The following is a 17,211-nucleotide window of genomic DNA, read 5'->3' on the forward strand; positions in this document are numbered from 1 at the left end:
AGAATTATGTATCATAGTGTAGTCTTCTTGTGTGCCAAGTTATATTGAAATTAGACCAAAACTGTAGGAGGAGTAGCATTTTGAAAAATTGTTTACAGACAGACGGACAGACAGACAGACAGACGGACGGACGCCGGACGCATTACTATCGCATAAGCTCTTCTGGTCTCTGACCAGTAGAGCTAAAAATGTCACACATTTCTAAATAAAAAGCAATTATCCACATTTAAATTACAATAAAACTAACCCAAAGACATATTATTATTTTTTACAAACATTTATTTCAAATCATCTCTATGTTAAACGACCAAAGAGAAATAAACCATTTCAATAAAAACAAACAAGTATATACCACTTTATAAATCTGATCAGTTGACTTAGCACCGATGATTCTGAACAGTTACTGTAAGATGCATTTGATCTTACGTTATAATTATTACAGATAGCGATCAAAATTGAAATATCAAATGTTTTCTTTCACTTCAGAATGTTCGAGGTATCTGGAAAATGGTATGATTAACGTGGATATAGATAAAGTGTTTACCCCTGGAGTAACCAGGACAGGCAGTTGTAATGATGGCTATGTTGCAGTATCTGGACAAATTAACGCAACATGCAACCCTAATTTTCAAACAGTTGTTTCCGATACTTGCCGTGAAGGTATCTTTTATAAGTATACTATGATTCGGTCATTTATAATTTGCACCTCACCTTATGTTCGTAAGAAAGTAATTTGAAATATACAGGGTTAGAAAACATATTATTGCATGAACATGTAAATATCCAAACTTTTAAAATGAGAAGTGATTTACAGTATTCTTATGTAAATTTTAGTCCTGCGAAATATCACGGTTGGCAAGCCTACAGAACAAATATCAACCTTTAGGGAGTTCGAATCTGGTTTAGCGGTGGATGGAATTAGAAACACTGATATTGACGCTCTCTCCTGTTCGCATACAGATGTCTCTGATGATAATCCGTGGTGGAGAGTTGACCTTCTAAAGGTTTACTTCATTGTTACTGTACGAATGCTCAACCGGGGAATGGATCGATATGGAATAGGTAAGTTTGAGGTCCTTGTCAAGAATTTTTACTAATAATGTGATGCCACCACCTGGCGGTGGAGGGCTCGACACTGAGGGCCATTGATCATGAACAGCGAGGGATCATTTTCGTGCCTGTACCTCGACACGGGACCTCGTTTTAAAGGGTCTTATCTGTGTAAGACCGGTCTCCATGTCCCGAAGTTGGATTACAAGCCGCGAGTTAAATTGATACGTAATTACAAAAGAGTCAAAACCACTAGCTTGCTATATTTTCAACTAAATATCAACTTATTCATATTTAATGAGAGCAAAATTAAACCTTTGATTTACTTTGCCATATTGGAACACTTAATTATCATTTACTATACACGTATGAGATCGAACAAGGCTGACAGGCACCTTTTGAAGTAGTAGTAATATAGTGGGACACAAAATAAAAATGGATAATTTTTCGGCTCGTCATTTCCACAAAAAGGAAGGTTTTTTTCGGTACAGCGCCGAGGGTTTCTTTTTCTGGCCTTTTTTTGGGGGGGGGGGGGGTTCCTCTTATTTGGGTGTTATTTGAGGAGGCTGGGGATCAACAAATTAACAACAAATTAACCACCACATATAACTTAAATTTTTAGAGATGATATCTATATAGCTGTCAACTATCATTTGGCAAAAAAAAAAAAAATCATACATATTTGTTTTAAAATTTGATCATTTTTGTGTATCTGTAAATGGAGATCTTCTTCTAAAGGAGGTCGAAATAGTCTAAAAATGGCCACGAACACCCAGCCCCTTTAACTGTTATTAGCTATCATTCTTGACCATGACTTTTGACATGCCCGAAGGCAGGTGGGTTTATTTCTTTGTTTTTACATTTGCAAAAATTTTTCTTAGATGACCCTTTTGAAGAGAAGAGATGTTCAGTTCTCTATGTACGAGGGGTGATCAAAAAGTTCGCGAACTATCTCTATATTTAGAAAACCACAATTCAGATCAGAATGAAATTCGGCACACATAGAGTCCTACACATGCACTGTAAATAGCATACGTAATGGAACGTTTTGCCCCGTGTTTGTGACGTCACAATGTGAAAATGACGTCATAAGGTATATAACGTGACAAAAAATGGCTGACTCAGTCGTATTCGAGAAACAAACGGCTGTAAAGTTAAACATATATCTTTAAAATTCCTTTGCAGAAGTTTATAATAATTTGTTCACGGTTTATGAAGACAAAAGGCTAGCCAAAAGTTTTGTCATTAATTGGATTGATTGTTTAAGTGAAGGAAGGGAGATGTTTAAAAATGATGTTTGTTCTGTTGCCCGTGGAAAGCAAACTGGGAAAGAGACGTGTCCTTTGTTAAGCAATTTGATATGAAAGATCGCCAACTTACAGTTTGAAAAGTAAATGAATATCTTTACAATAATATAATTATTCGAACCCTAAAAATATCGTTTTCTTGAGACTTTGAACATATCAGATATGATAAAGTGAAGGCATCCATACTTTATCCACATGGAATAAACGACGCTCAAAAGACAGATGACTTGGGTTTTGATGGTCACCATGCTCATTCTGCAAAATGATATCATTATCCATCCATACTGTTGCGGAAATTAGGCTATTTCTGACAATTGGACTGTTTTTGTTGTAAAAAATAACTTGCATGGTAAGAAATATAATATAAGAGTCGGAAAAAAGTTTATGCTTCTGCGACAGAACGCTAAGGAGCATGTCACGTGACCGCCTATATCACGTGATCTGCGCAAGGGCAGAATAGTTGCAGATACCCATTAAAATCGGAGAGAGCTACTGTAAAAAGAAATTCAACACTAAAACCCCATATCATTTCTTTTTTGGAAGTTATTCAATTAGTTCGCGAACTTTTTGATCACCCCTCGTATAGTACTAGTTTGGGGGTCAGAGGTCATAGCGCGACCAAACCACACGGGGAGATGATACAGTACCAACCAGACCCAACCTGACACTAAGCAGTCCAAGAGCAGTCCCGGAGACTGCATTATGGGACTGCTAATTATATATAAACCAGAGCTGTTACACAGCGGTCCCAGAGCAGTCTCAGAGATCCCACAGCAGTCCCATTGGACGGGGTTTATTAACAGGCGCGGGTCCAGGAATTTTACTCGGGGGGGGGGGGGGGGGAGCACTCCAGTGAAAAAAAAATCCAACCCAGAAATTTGACAAGAAAAAGCAAAAACCAAAAAAAAACAAAAAACCAAAAAAAAACCTAAAAACGTGAAAATCATATTTCGGGGGGAGGGGGGGGAGTGTCTAGTCGTTGACTTCCAAATCTTCTTCATACCTATGACTTTTCATACCAACTTAGCCATATCCAAGTTTTTGAGGGGGGATCTGCGTTTTCTAAGGAGGGGGGGGTCCAGGGTCACTTTCTACTTGGTTTAGTGGTCCGAATCCCCCCCCCCCCTAGATCCGCGCATGAGTAATTTAATGGGCGGAGCTAACTCGGATATGAGATTTCCAATAAACAGTGGAACTATAACAGGCAGTTGAAATTATTCTGAGTAGTATGCCAGGAATCCTTACATGTATGCGAAGGTCATATATAAACAGTACACACATAGAAACAATTTGAATTTAAATATTTATTGAAGGAAAAAGGTTTTTACACCTACATGACTGTATGAATTACACTAAACATGAATATTTAATCACAATTATCTGGTATATTAATAATTCAATATCTTTATTTTATCTGATTGAACCGGTTCCCATATTTATTTTTATATAGAAAATTAAACTTGAATTGAGTATTGTCAACCAGAATTAGTTTTAAATAGATCTTGTCATAATAGAACATGGCCGAGTATATTGCTTGTGAATTGGGAACAAAAATTATGAATGTCCTGGTCCCTGCCCCCCTGGGGCCTAAGGGATGGGGCCAAAACCACTAAAATTAATGAAATATTTAAAAATCTTCTTCTTCTTTACTCTTGGACATCAAGCATTCAAACTTTTTTGATGGTTGTAATAAGCATTGAGTCCTCTACCAAAATTGTGAAATTCATGACCCTGGCATCAGGGGTTCTAGTGCCACAGGGGAATAAATAGATTATATAGTGACAATTCATAATTTCTTTGAAAATCTTCTTCTCTGCTCCTGGGCATTAAATAAACTAAATAAGTACATGTACATAGTTATGTTGAATAAGGTTGCCTCTTCCAAAATTGTGAATTTCATGGCCCCTGGGTCAGGGGTTCTTAAGTTCTAGGGCGGGGCTATATAGATTATATAGTGAAAACGCATTATTTCTTTGAAAATCTTCTTTGCTCCTGGGTAGTTAATAAACAAAGCAATTTTTAAAACATTGTTAGGTTGAATAAGGTTGCCTCTTCTAATATTGTGAATTTCATGGCCCTAGGGTTAGAGGTTCTGGTATAAGGGCAGGACTCTGTTAATTATATAGTGAAATGCATAAATTCTTTGAAAATTTTCTCCTCTGCTCCTGGGTATTAAACAAACTAACCAAGTGTATAATTATGGAGGAGGTCAGAGGTCATCGAGCCGGAAAGTCGATCATAAAAGGGCTCTCTTGAAAATTCGTTAAAATGTGTTATTTCAACTATTTAAAGTGAGTAGGGAAAGTTTCTGCATTATTCTGGGGGCATACCATTGAGTATGTATAAATATATAAATACCTTTGTTATTCGTTTAAGTGCATTTGTCTATTTTCACGTTTTCTAACCCATGTAGCCAGTGAGGACAACTCACCCGTGAACACCTGAGAACATTGTCACAAATGTTATTATAGTTGTATGATAGTAGCTTACAGGCCAGCTATAGAATGCATGTGGAGATAAATTATAAAGTTAAACGAGACTTACCTGGAAGGTGAAGTTTGACTGTAATTTTTCCTCCATTGAGAGACGTAGGGATCAAATGAGATGAAGTTCAAGGTCACGTAATCATAATTCAGAGGAGTAGTAGTAAATATTGGGGCATCAAGTTATACACAAAATAATAGGGCGGGACTCGGAAAATCCATAGGGTTGGGCATTTGATCCCTACGTCTCTCAATGGAGGAAAAATTACAGTCAAACTTCACCTTCCAGGTAAGTCTCGTTTAACTTTATAATTTTTCCCCATTGAGAGCCTCAGTCTCAAATGAGACTTCAGAGTTGATGACCCAATAAAAATAGATCACAAACTTCATTACCAAATAAATGCAAACAAGTTTTAACTAACTTTATTAACTCCAACTCAGATTGATGAACACATTTCCATATATAATCTGCTACAAGTTGTCATTTTGAAAATTGTCCAACAAAGCATTGCTGAATTCACTAGACAGTTTAACTGGTTTGTTATAAAATTTTCTAAAGGTATTGTCAGTAGTCCAACCTGCTGTTCTCAGAATTGTGGCAACAGACACCTTAGCTTTAGCTGCAGCACTAGTTGCTGCTGATCGTGTACTATGCGAGGGAAAAACAGTTCATGTCTATTCCAGCATTTGTCATAACTGATTTGATCCAGCGACCAATGGTATCTACAGAAATTGGATTGTGAGGCTTTTGGGTACTTATACAGTACCCGCATCGTTATTCTTTACAGGATACACGATACGATAGGATACACGCACGATACAATAGGATACACGCACGATACGATAGGATACACGCACGATAGGACAGGATACACGCACGATAGGATACACGCAAAACACGATAAACGCAAAACACGATACACGCAAAACACGATAAACGCAAAACACGATAGACCTGATAAACGATCTACACGATAGGATAAACGCAAAACCTGATAGGATTGTTTCAAAATGCGGAACGTTTTTTGACAAGACGAAAAGATTATTTTGAATTAAATCTAAAGATTAAAGATTATTTAAATTAAATCATATTTTAATTTAAATAGTCGCAGAGCTTCAAATCTAAACTATAAAGTACATTTAATTATTATAAAAAGGACCTGAGATCTCAGTATTAATTTTACAGAAGTTGTTTATTTATATATATAAAAAAATTGACAGTGATTTAATGGATTTTTATGAAATGGAGACTGTATTTTTTTTTTAATTTCTTCCCAAGTGTGTGAATTTTGAAACTCTATAAACAGATTTATTACTTAGGAAAAATATGCATTTTAATTTTCTATCTAATAAATTTATCTACAAGTACCAAGTTATTTCACGGAAGAAATTTACGCAATAAATTAAAAAAAATTATTTACAGTGTAATGTCTAAAGCTTACAATCTGCAATGTATCCAAAAATCGCAATTAAATATTAATATCTTAGAAAATAATAAAAGTAGAGGACTGGCCGAAAGAAAGGTTTAAAGAAAACGGCTATAACAAAATTAATAAATTTAACATGATAGATCTATCAAGAACGAAACAGTTCAAGAAAATTAAATTTTCTGAATAGAAATCTAAATAATTATTAAAATTATTGCGATCTGCATAAATACATGTAAACTGTGTCATGAGAATATGAATCTGCTACAACTGCACATGTACGTTTACGCTAAGCTCTGACTTATGTACATGTAAACATTTTACATTACAGATACTTAAAATCTCGTATTTATTAACGAACATTGAATGGTTAAATACTTTCTTCTTAACAATACAAAACAGAAAAATTAATTAACAAATATTAAAAGAGTGAAATGCGACTTTTTCGACTAAATAATTATAAATCATTGCTATTAAACTCTGTGTGTACTGTTTCTAATAATAATAAAAATAGGTTTAATTCGGCAAATGGATTTTTTAAACCTTAAAAATCATTTTACACTGACCCGGTAATCTCATATTAGGCATATTCGAAGGGCGGTATTTTGAAAGTCCGCAACCAATTTTAAATTAGATAAACAATATTTAACCAAATAGCCAAATATAATATTGAATTCTTAAATAAAGTTATATAGGTATGGAATAAAATCGATTAATACTATAAATTGATTCTGTGTCTTTATTAGTCTTGCTTGGTCACGGCGGATCAGACGACTCCCTTTGTTTTATTTTTATAGTAAGATACCGTTAAAAAAATATTGCAAGCTAATTTTCCTAGTTTAGAATGTTAGAACTATTTTATCCGTTTCTACGATCAATAAAATTGTTTCCTAGAATTAATTTTGTCCGTTTTACGTAGAAAACCCGATGACCCGAAAGTGCACGTACCATAAGTGCAGTATATTTTTTTTATGTTTTTTAAAAGACGTATTTACATAAACATAATGGAAACATTGTACGAAATATAAAAGAATCAACGGAGTGAGTTTAGGGACTTCATTTCATTAAATTGATTTATTTTAATTTTTATTTAACATTCAAGATGATTTTTTAATCCATAAATCGTACAATTATTTAATGTATTTTGAATTAAATCTTTGATAAAATTGTTCAAACAAGTTGGGAACAAAATTTCGAGTTGACAGACTGGACACCCAGTACAGGTATGTTGACGGTGATCACACACACACGGGCCGAGGTGTCAGTTAGGGGAGAAGGGGGAGGGGGCGGTTGACCGCACAGGAAGACAGTGTGCTAATTAGAGGGCTACACATACGTGTCAGTTTTCTTGTAAGGAAAGGTCTTCGATTTATTTTGATTTTTGGCATCCCGATGGATTATATTTTGAGTTTATTTCCACGCCGAAAAGTAAGCTGTTAAAAAACTTCATGTTTTCCCCTGTACATGTACATATTATTTTTATGTTATCTAATGCCAGATAAAATTAATGAAAATCTCTTATTTTATAGTAACAGCCATGGTGTGATAAATTGGGTAGAATATTTTCATTGATTATATATGATAATTTTGATTTCTTTTATTAATTTAGACATATGTCAAGGAATTTATAGTTAGCTTTAAAAATTAAATTAAAAGTTTGAACGTATATACGGCCAAAATCGTTTTTAAAATCATCTGGATCATTGTCTTATATTATATTTGTAACATCATAAAGACTTTAAATAATAATGCATATATGCAGGTCAAATGCGTAAAACATATTTCTAACCTTATCAGACGATAATTTATTGCATGAAAAACAGACACATTTCAATATCCTGCTTATTATTTATTTATTTGCTTTTTGTCTACGCGAACATCGTAGCTTGCCAAAAATCTTTCTCCGGTAACTCCGATTCATTTGAGAAAATCATATTAATAGTATTTAATTTTGACAAAATAAATCATACAATTCGATAAATTATTTTTTTAAAGAAATAGACCAGTTGATCGATCTACTTATAATTTCATTTCTGAAAAATAGAGTTACTGTTTAAATTTTGACAATTACTCTCTGCTTTACCATGATATAATTATTTTATTTATTTATTTAATTATCTTTTAATAAATCAATTTATTCATTCATGAAATACGCGATTAATTATTTTTTCCTTCTACGCTTTAATATTTCTTATATTGATGAAAAAGAAGGAGATAAATCTTTATTTTCTCTTTTCCGGTCGAATTAATCTTATTTCTATTAACAAAACGAAAAAGAAATTCGGAATAGCTCAGTAGTTTCTTTACATAGTAACGATAAAAAGCGAGGGTTTCCGAATATACACGATAAACGCAAAACACGATACACGATAGAACCTGATAAACGATCTACACGATAAACGCAAACCACGATAAACGGAAAACACGATAGAAAACGCAAAACCTGATAAGCGGAAAACACGATAGGATAGGATACGATAGGATACACGCACGATACGATAGGATACACGCACGATACGATAGGATACACGCACGATAGAACACGATAGAATTGTAAAGAATAACGATGCGGGTACTGTAAACAATTTACATTCTGAGCCCCTCAATTTTTTAGTTCTATGAATATATTCCTCATATACATGTACAATACATAAATCTATATCATTTGGATAAGCAGCAATAGAAATTTCATCTAAATGATGCCCTGGTCTTGTTTGCTTTAACAAGTCACCATATTTAATGATTAACATATTATCTCTCACAGAAACATTTGTAACATCTAGCATATGTAAACCTTGTTTTCGCTGTCCAGATAATAAAGCTAACAACATTGCCAATTTCTTTGACAATTGAAACAAAGACAAATCCTGCACAGGAGACAATGTCTTAAGATATCCTAAAACCTTATTTACATCCCATATAAAATGATATTTGGGTAAAGTTGGTCTTGACAAAAATACACCCTTCATAAAACGTTTAACTAATATATGATCACCTATTTTTCACTCGAGTGATCAGAAAGAGACAAAAATGAACTTAATGAGCTTCTTGCCGTGTTCAAAGCACTGTAACCAAGATTTTTCTTATACAAATTTGTAAGAAATTCTAAAACTAAATTAACATCTGTTTTAAATGGATCACTCTGTTTTTCACAACAAAACTGCAAGCACTTTTGCTGATAACCCCTATATTGTCTTTTTGTGGATTCCCGCCATGATCTGCAGATAATATTGACAGTTTCTCCTGATAATTCTCTACTGAACAAGCATTGCCGGACAAACTGAATGCAGCTATCTTCATCTTTGTCAAGGGATGTCGTCGTTTTGGATCTTTTGGCAATTTCAAGAGAGTCTCTGTTTTCGGAAGAAGAAAACACGGACCTGCAACTTGATGCATCAGCTGCGGAAACCATGGCTGCGTCTTCCACACTGGAGCTATCAACAGAGCAAACTGCACTTCCTCCTCCTCGATCTTCTTCAAGACACTGCTTATGACACTAAAAGGAGGAAATAAATAACAGTCAATATTTCTCCAAGAATGTGCAAAGGCATCAACTCCTAATGCATTTGGATCTGATGTATGTCTATATGAATAATATTTATTTAACTGATGGTTGTCCTTTGATGCGAATAAATCTATTTCACATTTTCCACACAAATTTGTCAGTTTATCAAAAACCACTTCATCTAACTTCCATTCCATATCTACATTTTTGCGAGATAACGAATCGGCTATAATGTTTGTTGCACCCTGGACATGTTCAGCACTAAGCCAGATGTTCCTATCTATGCACCAAGTCCATAATTCACGAGCTAGTTCAATCAATGTTGAAATCTTGCCCCCTTGCTTATTAACATATGACACGGCTACTGAATTGTCCATACACAGTCTAATATGGGAATCTGAAATATTTTCTCCCAATCCTTTTAGAGTGTAAAATCCAGCTAAAAGCTCTAAATAGTTAATGTGTGCCTCACAAATATTATTGTCCCATAATCCACTAATTGCTTCACCTGAATCTTCATTCACTCCACCCCATCCAAACTTTGAACTATCACTTTTGAAAATGAATTTTGGGGGTTTTCTAGTTAATGGTTTAAAGGATTTACACACATTAAGAGACCACCAGTTTAGCAGTATCCTACTCTGATGAGAAATTGTCATATGGGCTTCAAAATTGCCTCGATTAAGTTTTAAAGCCAAATCTTTTTCAATTTCTAAGGTCTTATAATAAAGTCTGGCATATTCCACCCCTGGTTCAGAGGCTACAAACATGCCTACAAGCTGTGCAACCTGTTTAATTGTCACTTCATTTTGATTCAAAACCATATCGCAAAATTCTTTAATAGATTGAGCTTTCTCTGGTCTAATAGATTGAGCTTTCTCTGGTCTAACCGTCATTGTAACCGAATCTAATAAAAATCCCAGAAAGACAACATTCTGGCTTGCATAAAACTGAGTTTTATCAGGGTGAATAGTAAATCCTAGACTATCTAAAGACTTAACAGTGTCTCTTAAATTAACTTCACACTCATCTTTTGTGTTGCCCAATAACAAAACATCATCTATGTAAATTACATTCAAGTGACCAAATTTCCTAAGTTCAGCAAAAACAGGCTTCATGATTTTAGTAAAAATACGTGGAGCACTGGCTAATCCCATAGGTAGACAGGTGAACTGATACGTTTTATTTTCCCACCTGAATCTTAAGAATTGTCTACTACATTTATGAATTTTCACGGAATAATAAGCATCTTTGATATCAAGTGAGCTAAACCAACAATTTGGTTTTATTAAAGATAATGCTGACCTCAATGTCTCCATCTTGAAATGATGATTGTCAACAAACTCATTTAAATTCTTTAAATTCAGAATAATTCTAAAAGACCCATCTTTTTTGGGACGCAGAAAAATGTTTGAATAAAAAGAGTTTTCACACAAATTCTCATTTTCATGAACGCTCTCTACAATTCCCTTCTTTAAAAATTTTTCTACTTCTCTTTGAGCTGCTTCATACTCATTTTCAGAAAATTTTAGCGAATTTGGTATGTGAAATTGAAAAGGTTCATATTTGAATTCTATCTTGTAACCTTTAACAACATCAAGAATCCAACTATCATGAGTTAATGTACACCAATTATGTAAAAAATTGTTGATTTTGCCTGCAGTAAAATTTTCAGGCGTGTTTTTCAATACAAATTGATCTACAATTGTACAAACATTAGACATACTAACATCATGTGAATCTACTGATTTGACTCTCCTTTCTTCTTTTTCTTGTTGAAGCTGAACTGTTTGGCCAAAAAAGAATTCCCTTTTCCGTTCCCGTACCTTGGCTTCTTCCCATAGCTATGGGAGTAATGGGACACTTTGGGAATTCTGTATTTTCCACTGTAATCTTTATTTCCTATCTTTTGAGCCAGTTTCTTTGCTTCAAGCACATTCTTAACTTGACTGCCCAAGTCGTCTCTGAATAAATTTTCTGAAGAACTCTTTGCAGAACACAAACTTACAAACTGTTTGTTTTTCTCTGGCTGGATAATTTGTTCCCGCCTCTTGTAGGACAAATGGAAAACACACTTCTGAAACTTCAGGATGTCACCGCACAGCTGTTTTGCCTTCTTCACATCAACTGATCCTTTTTTCGAGTTGCAATTAATAAGCATGTCAAAAAGTCTCAATGTCGGAATCATGGCTTTTCCTATGAGATTCTGGGTAGTCTGCAATTTGATATCGCTTGCTCTGTTTTTGGATGACATGTTTTCCCAAATGACTTTGTTGACTTTTGGCGCAGAAATGTTGTTAATGTTCTTCGGCCTATCATACTTGTTGGAGATTTCTTTAATTTTCTCCGAGTTAGTTTTCGTCATGAACATTTTCTCCATGATCTTTGCCAGCTCAGAACTTAACGGTTCGCTCGTCTTGTCTTCATCACCGAAAAATTCGGACAGTTCATTAAGAGCAGAAACCTCATCATCATCTGACGAATCATGAAAACTATCATCTCCCTCAATAAGGGAATTAAGTGCTTCATCAGCATCCGATTTGTCTGAATTTTCTACATCAGAATCATTATCACTAAGTTCGTGAGAAGGACGAATACATGCTTGAGACGTTTTCGTTTTCTTGCGAGGTGGCGAAGTACTCTTAGATCTATTCTGTCCGCGTTTCCTCGAAACGTCCGGAATTGTATCCGTTGAAGACCGATCAGACTTCAAAGCAATAAGTTCCTTTTGAACTGAAGTCATGGTCTTAGACATATCTGCAAATTTACGCTTGAAAGTGTCAAACATACCACTCATATTTTCAGTATGCTGCTTCGAATGCATCGTGTTATCGTCACGAACGGCATCCTCGTCAACTTGATCTACTAGATCATAGCTGGTGGATTCTCGCATTTGCGATCATGGTCCCGGCTCATTAGCCATGCCGCCAAGAAAGAATGCAGAAATTAAAAGATTCTCAAACGCTAACTCCACACCACATGGCGTGTAAAAGTTAAATGGCGCACGGGGCTACAGCCCCTGCATCAGTGACGTCACTGAATCAAAAGCTGCACGTCTTTATCAACACATGTTGAAAGAATGCAACGCTAAATGCTACAATTCCCACATGGGAAAAGCGCAAAGAACATGTGTTCTGTACAAGCAATATTGCTACAAACCACTGGCTACAAAATCAGTGGAAAATTTAATTAAAGTGATTAATAAAATCTGAAAAGAATTCTCTAACATCACTCGCGTCTGAACTATGAAAAGACACAAACTTCTATGATTACGTGACCTTGAACTTCATCTCATTTGAGACTGAGGCTCTCAATGGGGAAAAATAACGTGTGTTTCTTGTGCTAATGTTCTTCTGTGTATCGGTTGTGTTTCCCGGAAAAAATGTCTGAAATGTCTGAAACTACTAAACTCTTAGAGGAAACTCGAGCCATTGTATATGAAGAACAAATTCGTACATTAAGGACTTTACAGATTCCCTGTATCATTTGGCGGTCGTTGCAGCAGCCAATGGAAAGGCATCGGTCTATAAAACATATAAACATAATTAAGAAAGAAATGTTTCCGTTCATTTTTAGCTCACCAGAGCCGAAGGCTCAAGTGAGCTTTCCTGTTCAAAATTTGTCCGTTGTCTGTCGTTCTTGTTATTAATTATTATATTTTCATTTTAATCATCTTCTCAAGAACCACTGGGCCAATTCCCACCAAACTTGCCACAAAGTATCCTTAGGTGAAGGGGATTCAGGTTTGTTTAAATGAAGGGCCACACCCTCTTCCATGGGGAGATAATTATGAATTTGTGAATAATTAATGGTATCTTCTTAATCGTCTTCTCAAGAACCACTAGTCCAGAAAAGATGAAACTCCTGTGGAATCATCCTCAGGTAGTGTAGATTCAATTTTGTTCAAATCATGACCCCCAGGTGTAGGGTGGGGCCACAATCGGGTATCAACGTTCAACATAGGAATACACAGGAAGGATCTTTGAAAATCTTCTCTAGAACGACTAGGCCAGGAAAGATGAAACTCATGTTGAATCATCCTCAGGTAGCGAAGATTCGAAGATTCCAAATTTCTTCAAATCATGATCCACAGGGGTAGGTTTGGGCCACAATGTGGTATCAAAGTTTAACATAAAAACACATAGGAAAAATCTTAAAAACATTTTTTTTTCAAGAACTGCAAAGCCGTGTTTGGTCATAGTTATATTTAAGTATCCTCTGAGAGTGTAGATTCAAGGTTGTTCAAATCATGAACCTAACAAGCGGTGGGGGGGGGGCACAATGTGGGATTAAAGTTAAAGAAAGGAAAACTTAGGGAAAATCTTCTCAAGGATCTGATTTCCCTATATTTAGGACCTTTTAAAATAAGTGATTTAAGGTCCTCCTTTCATGTATTAACTATATTTACGTCACCTGTAACAACGTATCCAGCAGAACTATAGTTATATGGCGAAGAAGAACATGAACACGATGGAGGATTATGTTTCAGATACTCGGTATCCAGGCCATGTAAAGTTTTATTGTAATTGAAAAGTTTGGAAGCAATGGTCCATGTATATTTGTGTATTGTTGATTCAAGTTTATTCAAATCATTACCCCTTTGGCAAGGGTGGGGCCACAATAGGTGACCAAGTTTTTACGTAGGAATGCATGGTAAAAATAGGTAAAATTCTTCAAAAAGCCATCATGATGATTGATCATCAATTTTAAAGCATAAAAAAAAGTAATGTACATTTGAAATTCAGAAGAATACTCAGAGGAGCAATAAAGTGGACAAAGGAATACAAAGGCTATAGCAATAAAAAAAAATTATCCTATAAGCAACAAAACCATAATGTGTCACAAAAGCATTCTAAGGAAGTGTTGATTTAAGTTTGTTGAAATACCTCAGAACCTACTTTTATAATATATTTAAAGCATTTCCATACGTTATATTTTAATGACTCTATACAAAACATGATTTTGTATACCCCGGATCGATAAAATCGATAAATTGTTTTTGTGCTGTCTTTCTGTTTGTCAACTTTAACCTAGCCCATAACTATTGAGTGGGTGGGGCTATGACGTTTATATTTCGCATTAGACAATTTTCGTAGAAGACAAACAGTTTAGAAACGCAGAGAAACTGTTACAAGTATATGTACATATAGAGAGTTTTCGATGGACCTTTTAGCAAAAGTTACCTCCCGTTGGCCGCCATACTGGACGTCCAAATGCTCATATTCCTTCATTGTTCAACCAATTTAGGAATCATTATTTTTCTGAAGTATATAAATTTTTGGAAGCCTCCTTTATTTAAAAAAAAATATTTAATAAATATTTTCCACCAAATATTGCTGCTATATTTTCTTAAACTTGGTAAGACAAATAGGAAAAGTCACCGAGTCGACCTCCAATCTGGCGGAGTTGAAAAAAAATCTGAAGCAAGTAAAAAAATCAATATTTTGCTTCATAATTATGATTCTTTCTTCTGCAAGCTGATGCAGATAAAATTCCTATGTCAATCAGCTTGCACAAAACCTAGCTTACAGTCTCTTAGTTCCGGGCCATGGAAAAATTGACCATTATGCTGTCTGACGCTCGTGGCGTCAGGCAATAAGTCCGCATTGTGAACATTCAATTCTCCAGATAACGTTTAATTTTTTTTTTCAAATTTTCCCCATTTTTGTATAAAACCTTTGTCCAATAAGGTTGCTATTTATAATAAAACGAAGTACTACAGTATTTCATTAGAAAAAATATGACAGGTTTTGTAAATATTTGGAAAGGGCACACATCGGGTCCGAAAAGAATTGTTTTAAATATTATGTATCTGATTGGAGCTTTAGTTAAAAATCTCTAATTTTTATTTCTTTACCGCTTGTATTCGTTTCGTTAATATATATTTTCAATTTTTGTTCTAAACCAAATCTCAATCCTTAACATTCTTTATAAAGTTGAAATTCTTACCATGTTTCAAGATTTCTCTACAATCAAAAACGTTTATATTTTGCTGCTTTTTTTTTTTTTTTTTTTTTTAATATATACAGATGCGTCTGATCACCTTCGTAATGTTTCCATCAGAACCGGAGAGACCGTGTCAAATATCTCAACACTCTGTGGTTTCTATGCTGGTCCTGGAACTCTTGGTGAACTGGTCACTATTGATTGCCCGCCCTCCACTACTGGACGCTACGTTGAAATCGCCTTGATCACCGAAATTTTGACCCTTTGTGAAGTTGACGTTTTTGTTGCTTCAGTATAAAGGGCCAATTAATTGACAATTTTTTTAATTACTCTACATGACAGATGAAGAAAATAGCGTTTGAAATATGTATCAGAATTTGATAGAAAGACATCGGTCATTCAAATGGTTTGATTGTATATTTATTGCTTAAAGAGGCTCATTATACCACTCTCTGATGAAATACTACACAAAAAAAATAAACCTCCATTGTGTCGTGGCTGTTTTCTGCTAGGGACAAATTGTATAGGTTCGCTTTATTATTTTATAGCCTGGCACTATCACAGTACTGTATCTTGTTTTGTGTATAGTTTTTAAAAATGATTTTAAAGTTTATAATTACATTCTCTATAAGTTTTTGTCTTTTTAAAAAAAATATGCTTAAACATTCCTTAGTGTTTTGAGTCAGGGGAACTCTTGCAATTGGATCTATATTCCAATTATTTTTTTTTTTATTTAATTTTCATTTCTTATAAACATATTCCATTCAATTTGTCACTTGTTTCTTTATTTCATAGATTTTATTTTTGCTTTTACATTAATAGACTGTACAATATATTACTTTAGTAGTTTACATTAAATACACACTTTCAATTCTTCTCCCTAGTAGTTCATATTATACAATTAATACAATTCCTCTTTGGTAAGTACGAATACATGTTCATTTCAAAAAGCTGCAAAAAATATATGTATTATATAAATCTTCACTGTGATAGCTTTATATGCAAAGAAGTAAAGAAAGGGGAGGGTGGAGGAGGGTGAACACACACAAAAAAATTAGTGAAGTGGGGGAACAATATTCAGTATTTTAACATAATTGTATATTTGAATATAAATTCGGAAAAATAAATACAATACATTATAGCATATCACATATAATTTCCCAGTATTTTTCATATTCTGAAAATTTACATTTTCTTTCAAATATTATAGCTTTTTAGGTCACCTGAGTCACTCAGGGGACCTATTGCTATCTGTTTTCGTCCGTCGTCGTTCGTTGTCAATCGGTCGTAAACTTTTGAACATTTTTAGCTTCTTCTCTGCAACCACTCAACTAATTTCAACCAAATTTGGCATAAAGCGTTTAAGGGTGAAGGGGAACAAAAATTGTAAATTTCATGGTCCCTGCCCCCCTGGGGCCTGAGGGATGGGGCCAAAACCACTAAAATTAATTCAATATTTAAAAATCTTCTTCTTTACTCCTGGACATCAAGCA

The 17,211-nt window shown here is 34.6% G+C and overlaps 1 protein-coding gene and 1 pseudogene across 1 annotated transcript; one reads left to right on the forward strand and one right to left on the reverse strand.

Annotated features, from left to right (window-relative positions):
- Positions 1 to 490: 490 nt before the first annotated feature.
- On the forward strand, positions 491 to 16,107 carry LOC134238717 (fucolectin-1-like). The gene is made up of 3 exons (XM_062720835.1): positions 491 to 660; positions 835 to 1,062; positions 15,802 to 16,107. The coding sequence occupies exons 1-3, from the start codon at positions 513 to 515 to the stop codon at positions 16,014 to 16,016; spliced, it is 591 nt and encodes a 196-aa protein (XP_062576819.1). The 5' UTR covers positions 491 to 512; the 3' UTR covers positions 16,017 to 16,107.
- On the reverse strand, positions 9,448 to 12,926 carry LOC134238716 (uncharacterized; annotated as a pseudogene).
- Positions 16,108 to 17,211: the final 1,104 nt, after the last annotated feature.

Source organism: Saccostrea cucullata, unplaced genomic scaffold, assembly GCF_032062105.1.
Source record: "Saccostrea cucullata isolate Sc308-1 unplaced genomic scaffold, CSIRO_AGI_Scuc_v1 ctg3088, whole genome shotgun sequence".
Classification (NCBI taxonomy): domain Eukaryota; kingdom Metazoa; phylum Mollusca; class Bivalvia; order Ostreida; family Ostreidae; genus Saccostrea; species Saccostrea cuccullata.

Excerpts from the sequence above, each read along its gene's own strand:
- LOC134238717 (XM_062720835.1), top strand. The coding sequence starts at position 513 with ATGATTAACGTGGATATAGATAAAGTGTTTACCCCTGGAGTAACCAGG. Across the intron at positions 661-834 it reads TTCCGATACTTGCCGTGAAG|TCCTGCGAAATATCACGGTT; the intron begins GTATCTTTTATA and ends TGTAAATTTTAG. Across the intron at positions 1,063-15,801 it reads AATGGATCGATATGGAATAG|ATGCGTCTGATCACCTTCGT; the intron begins GTAAGTTTGAGG and ends TAATATATACAG.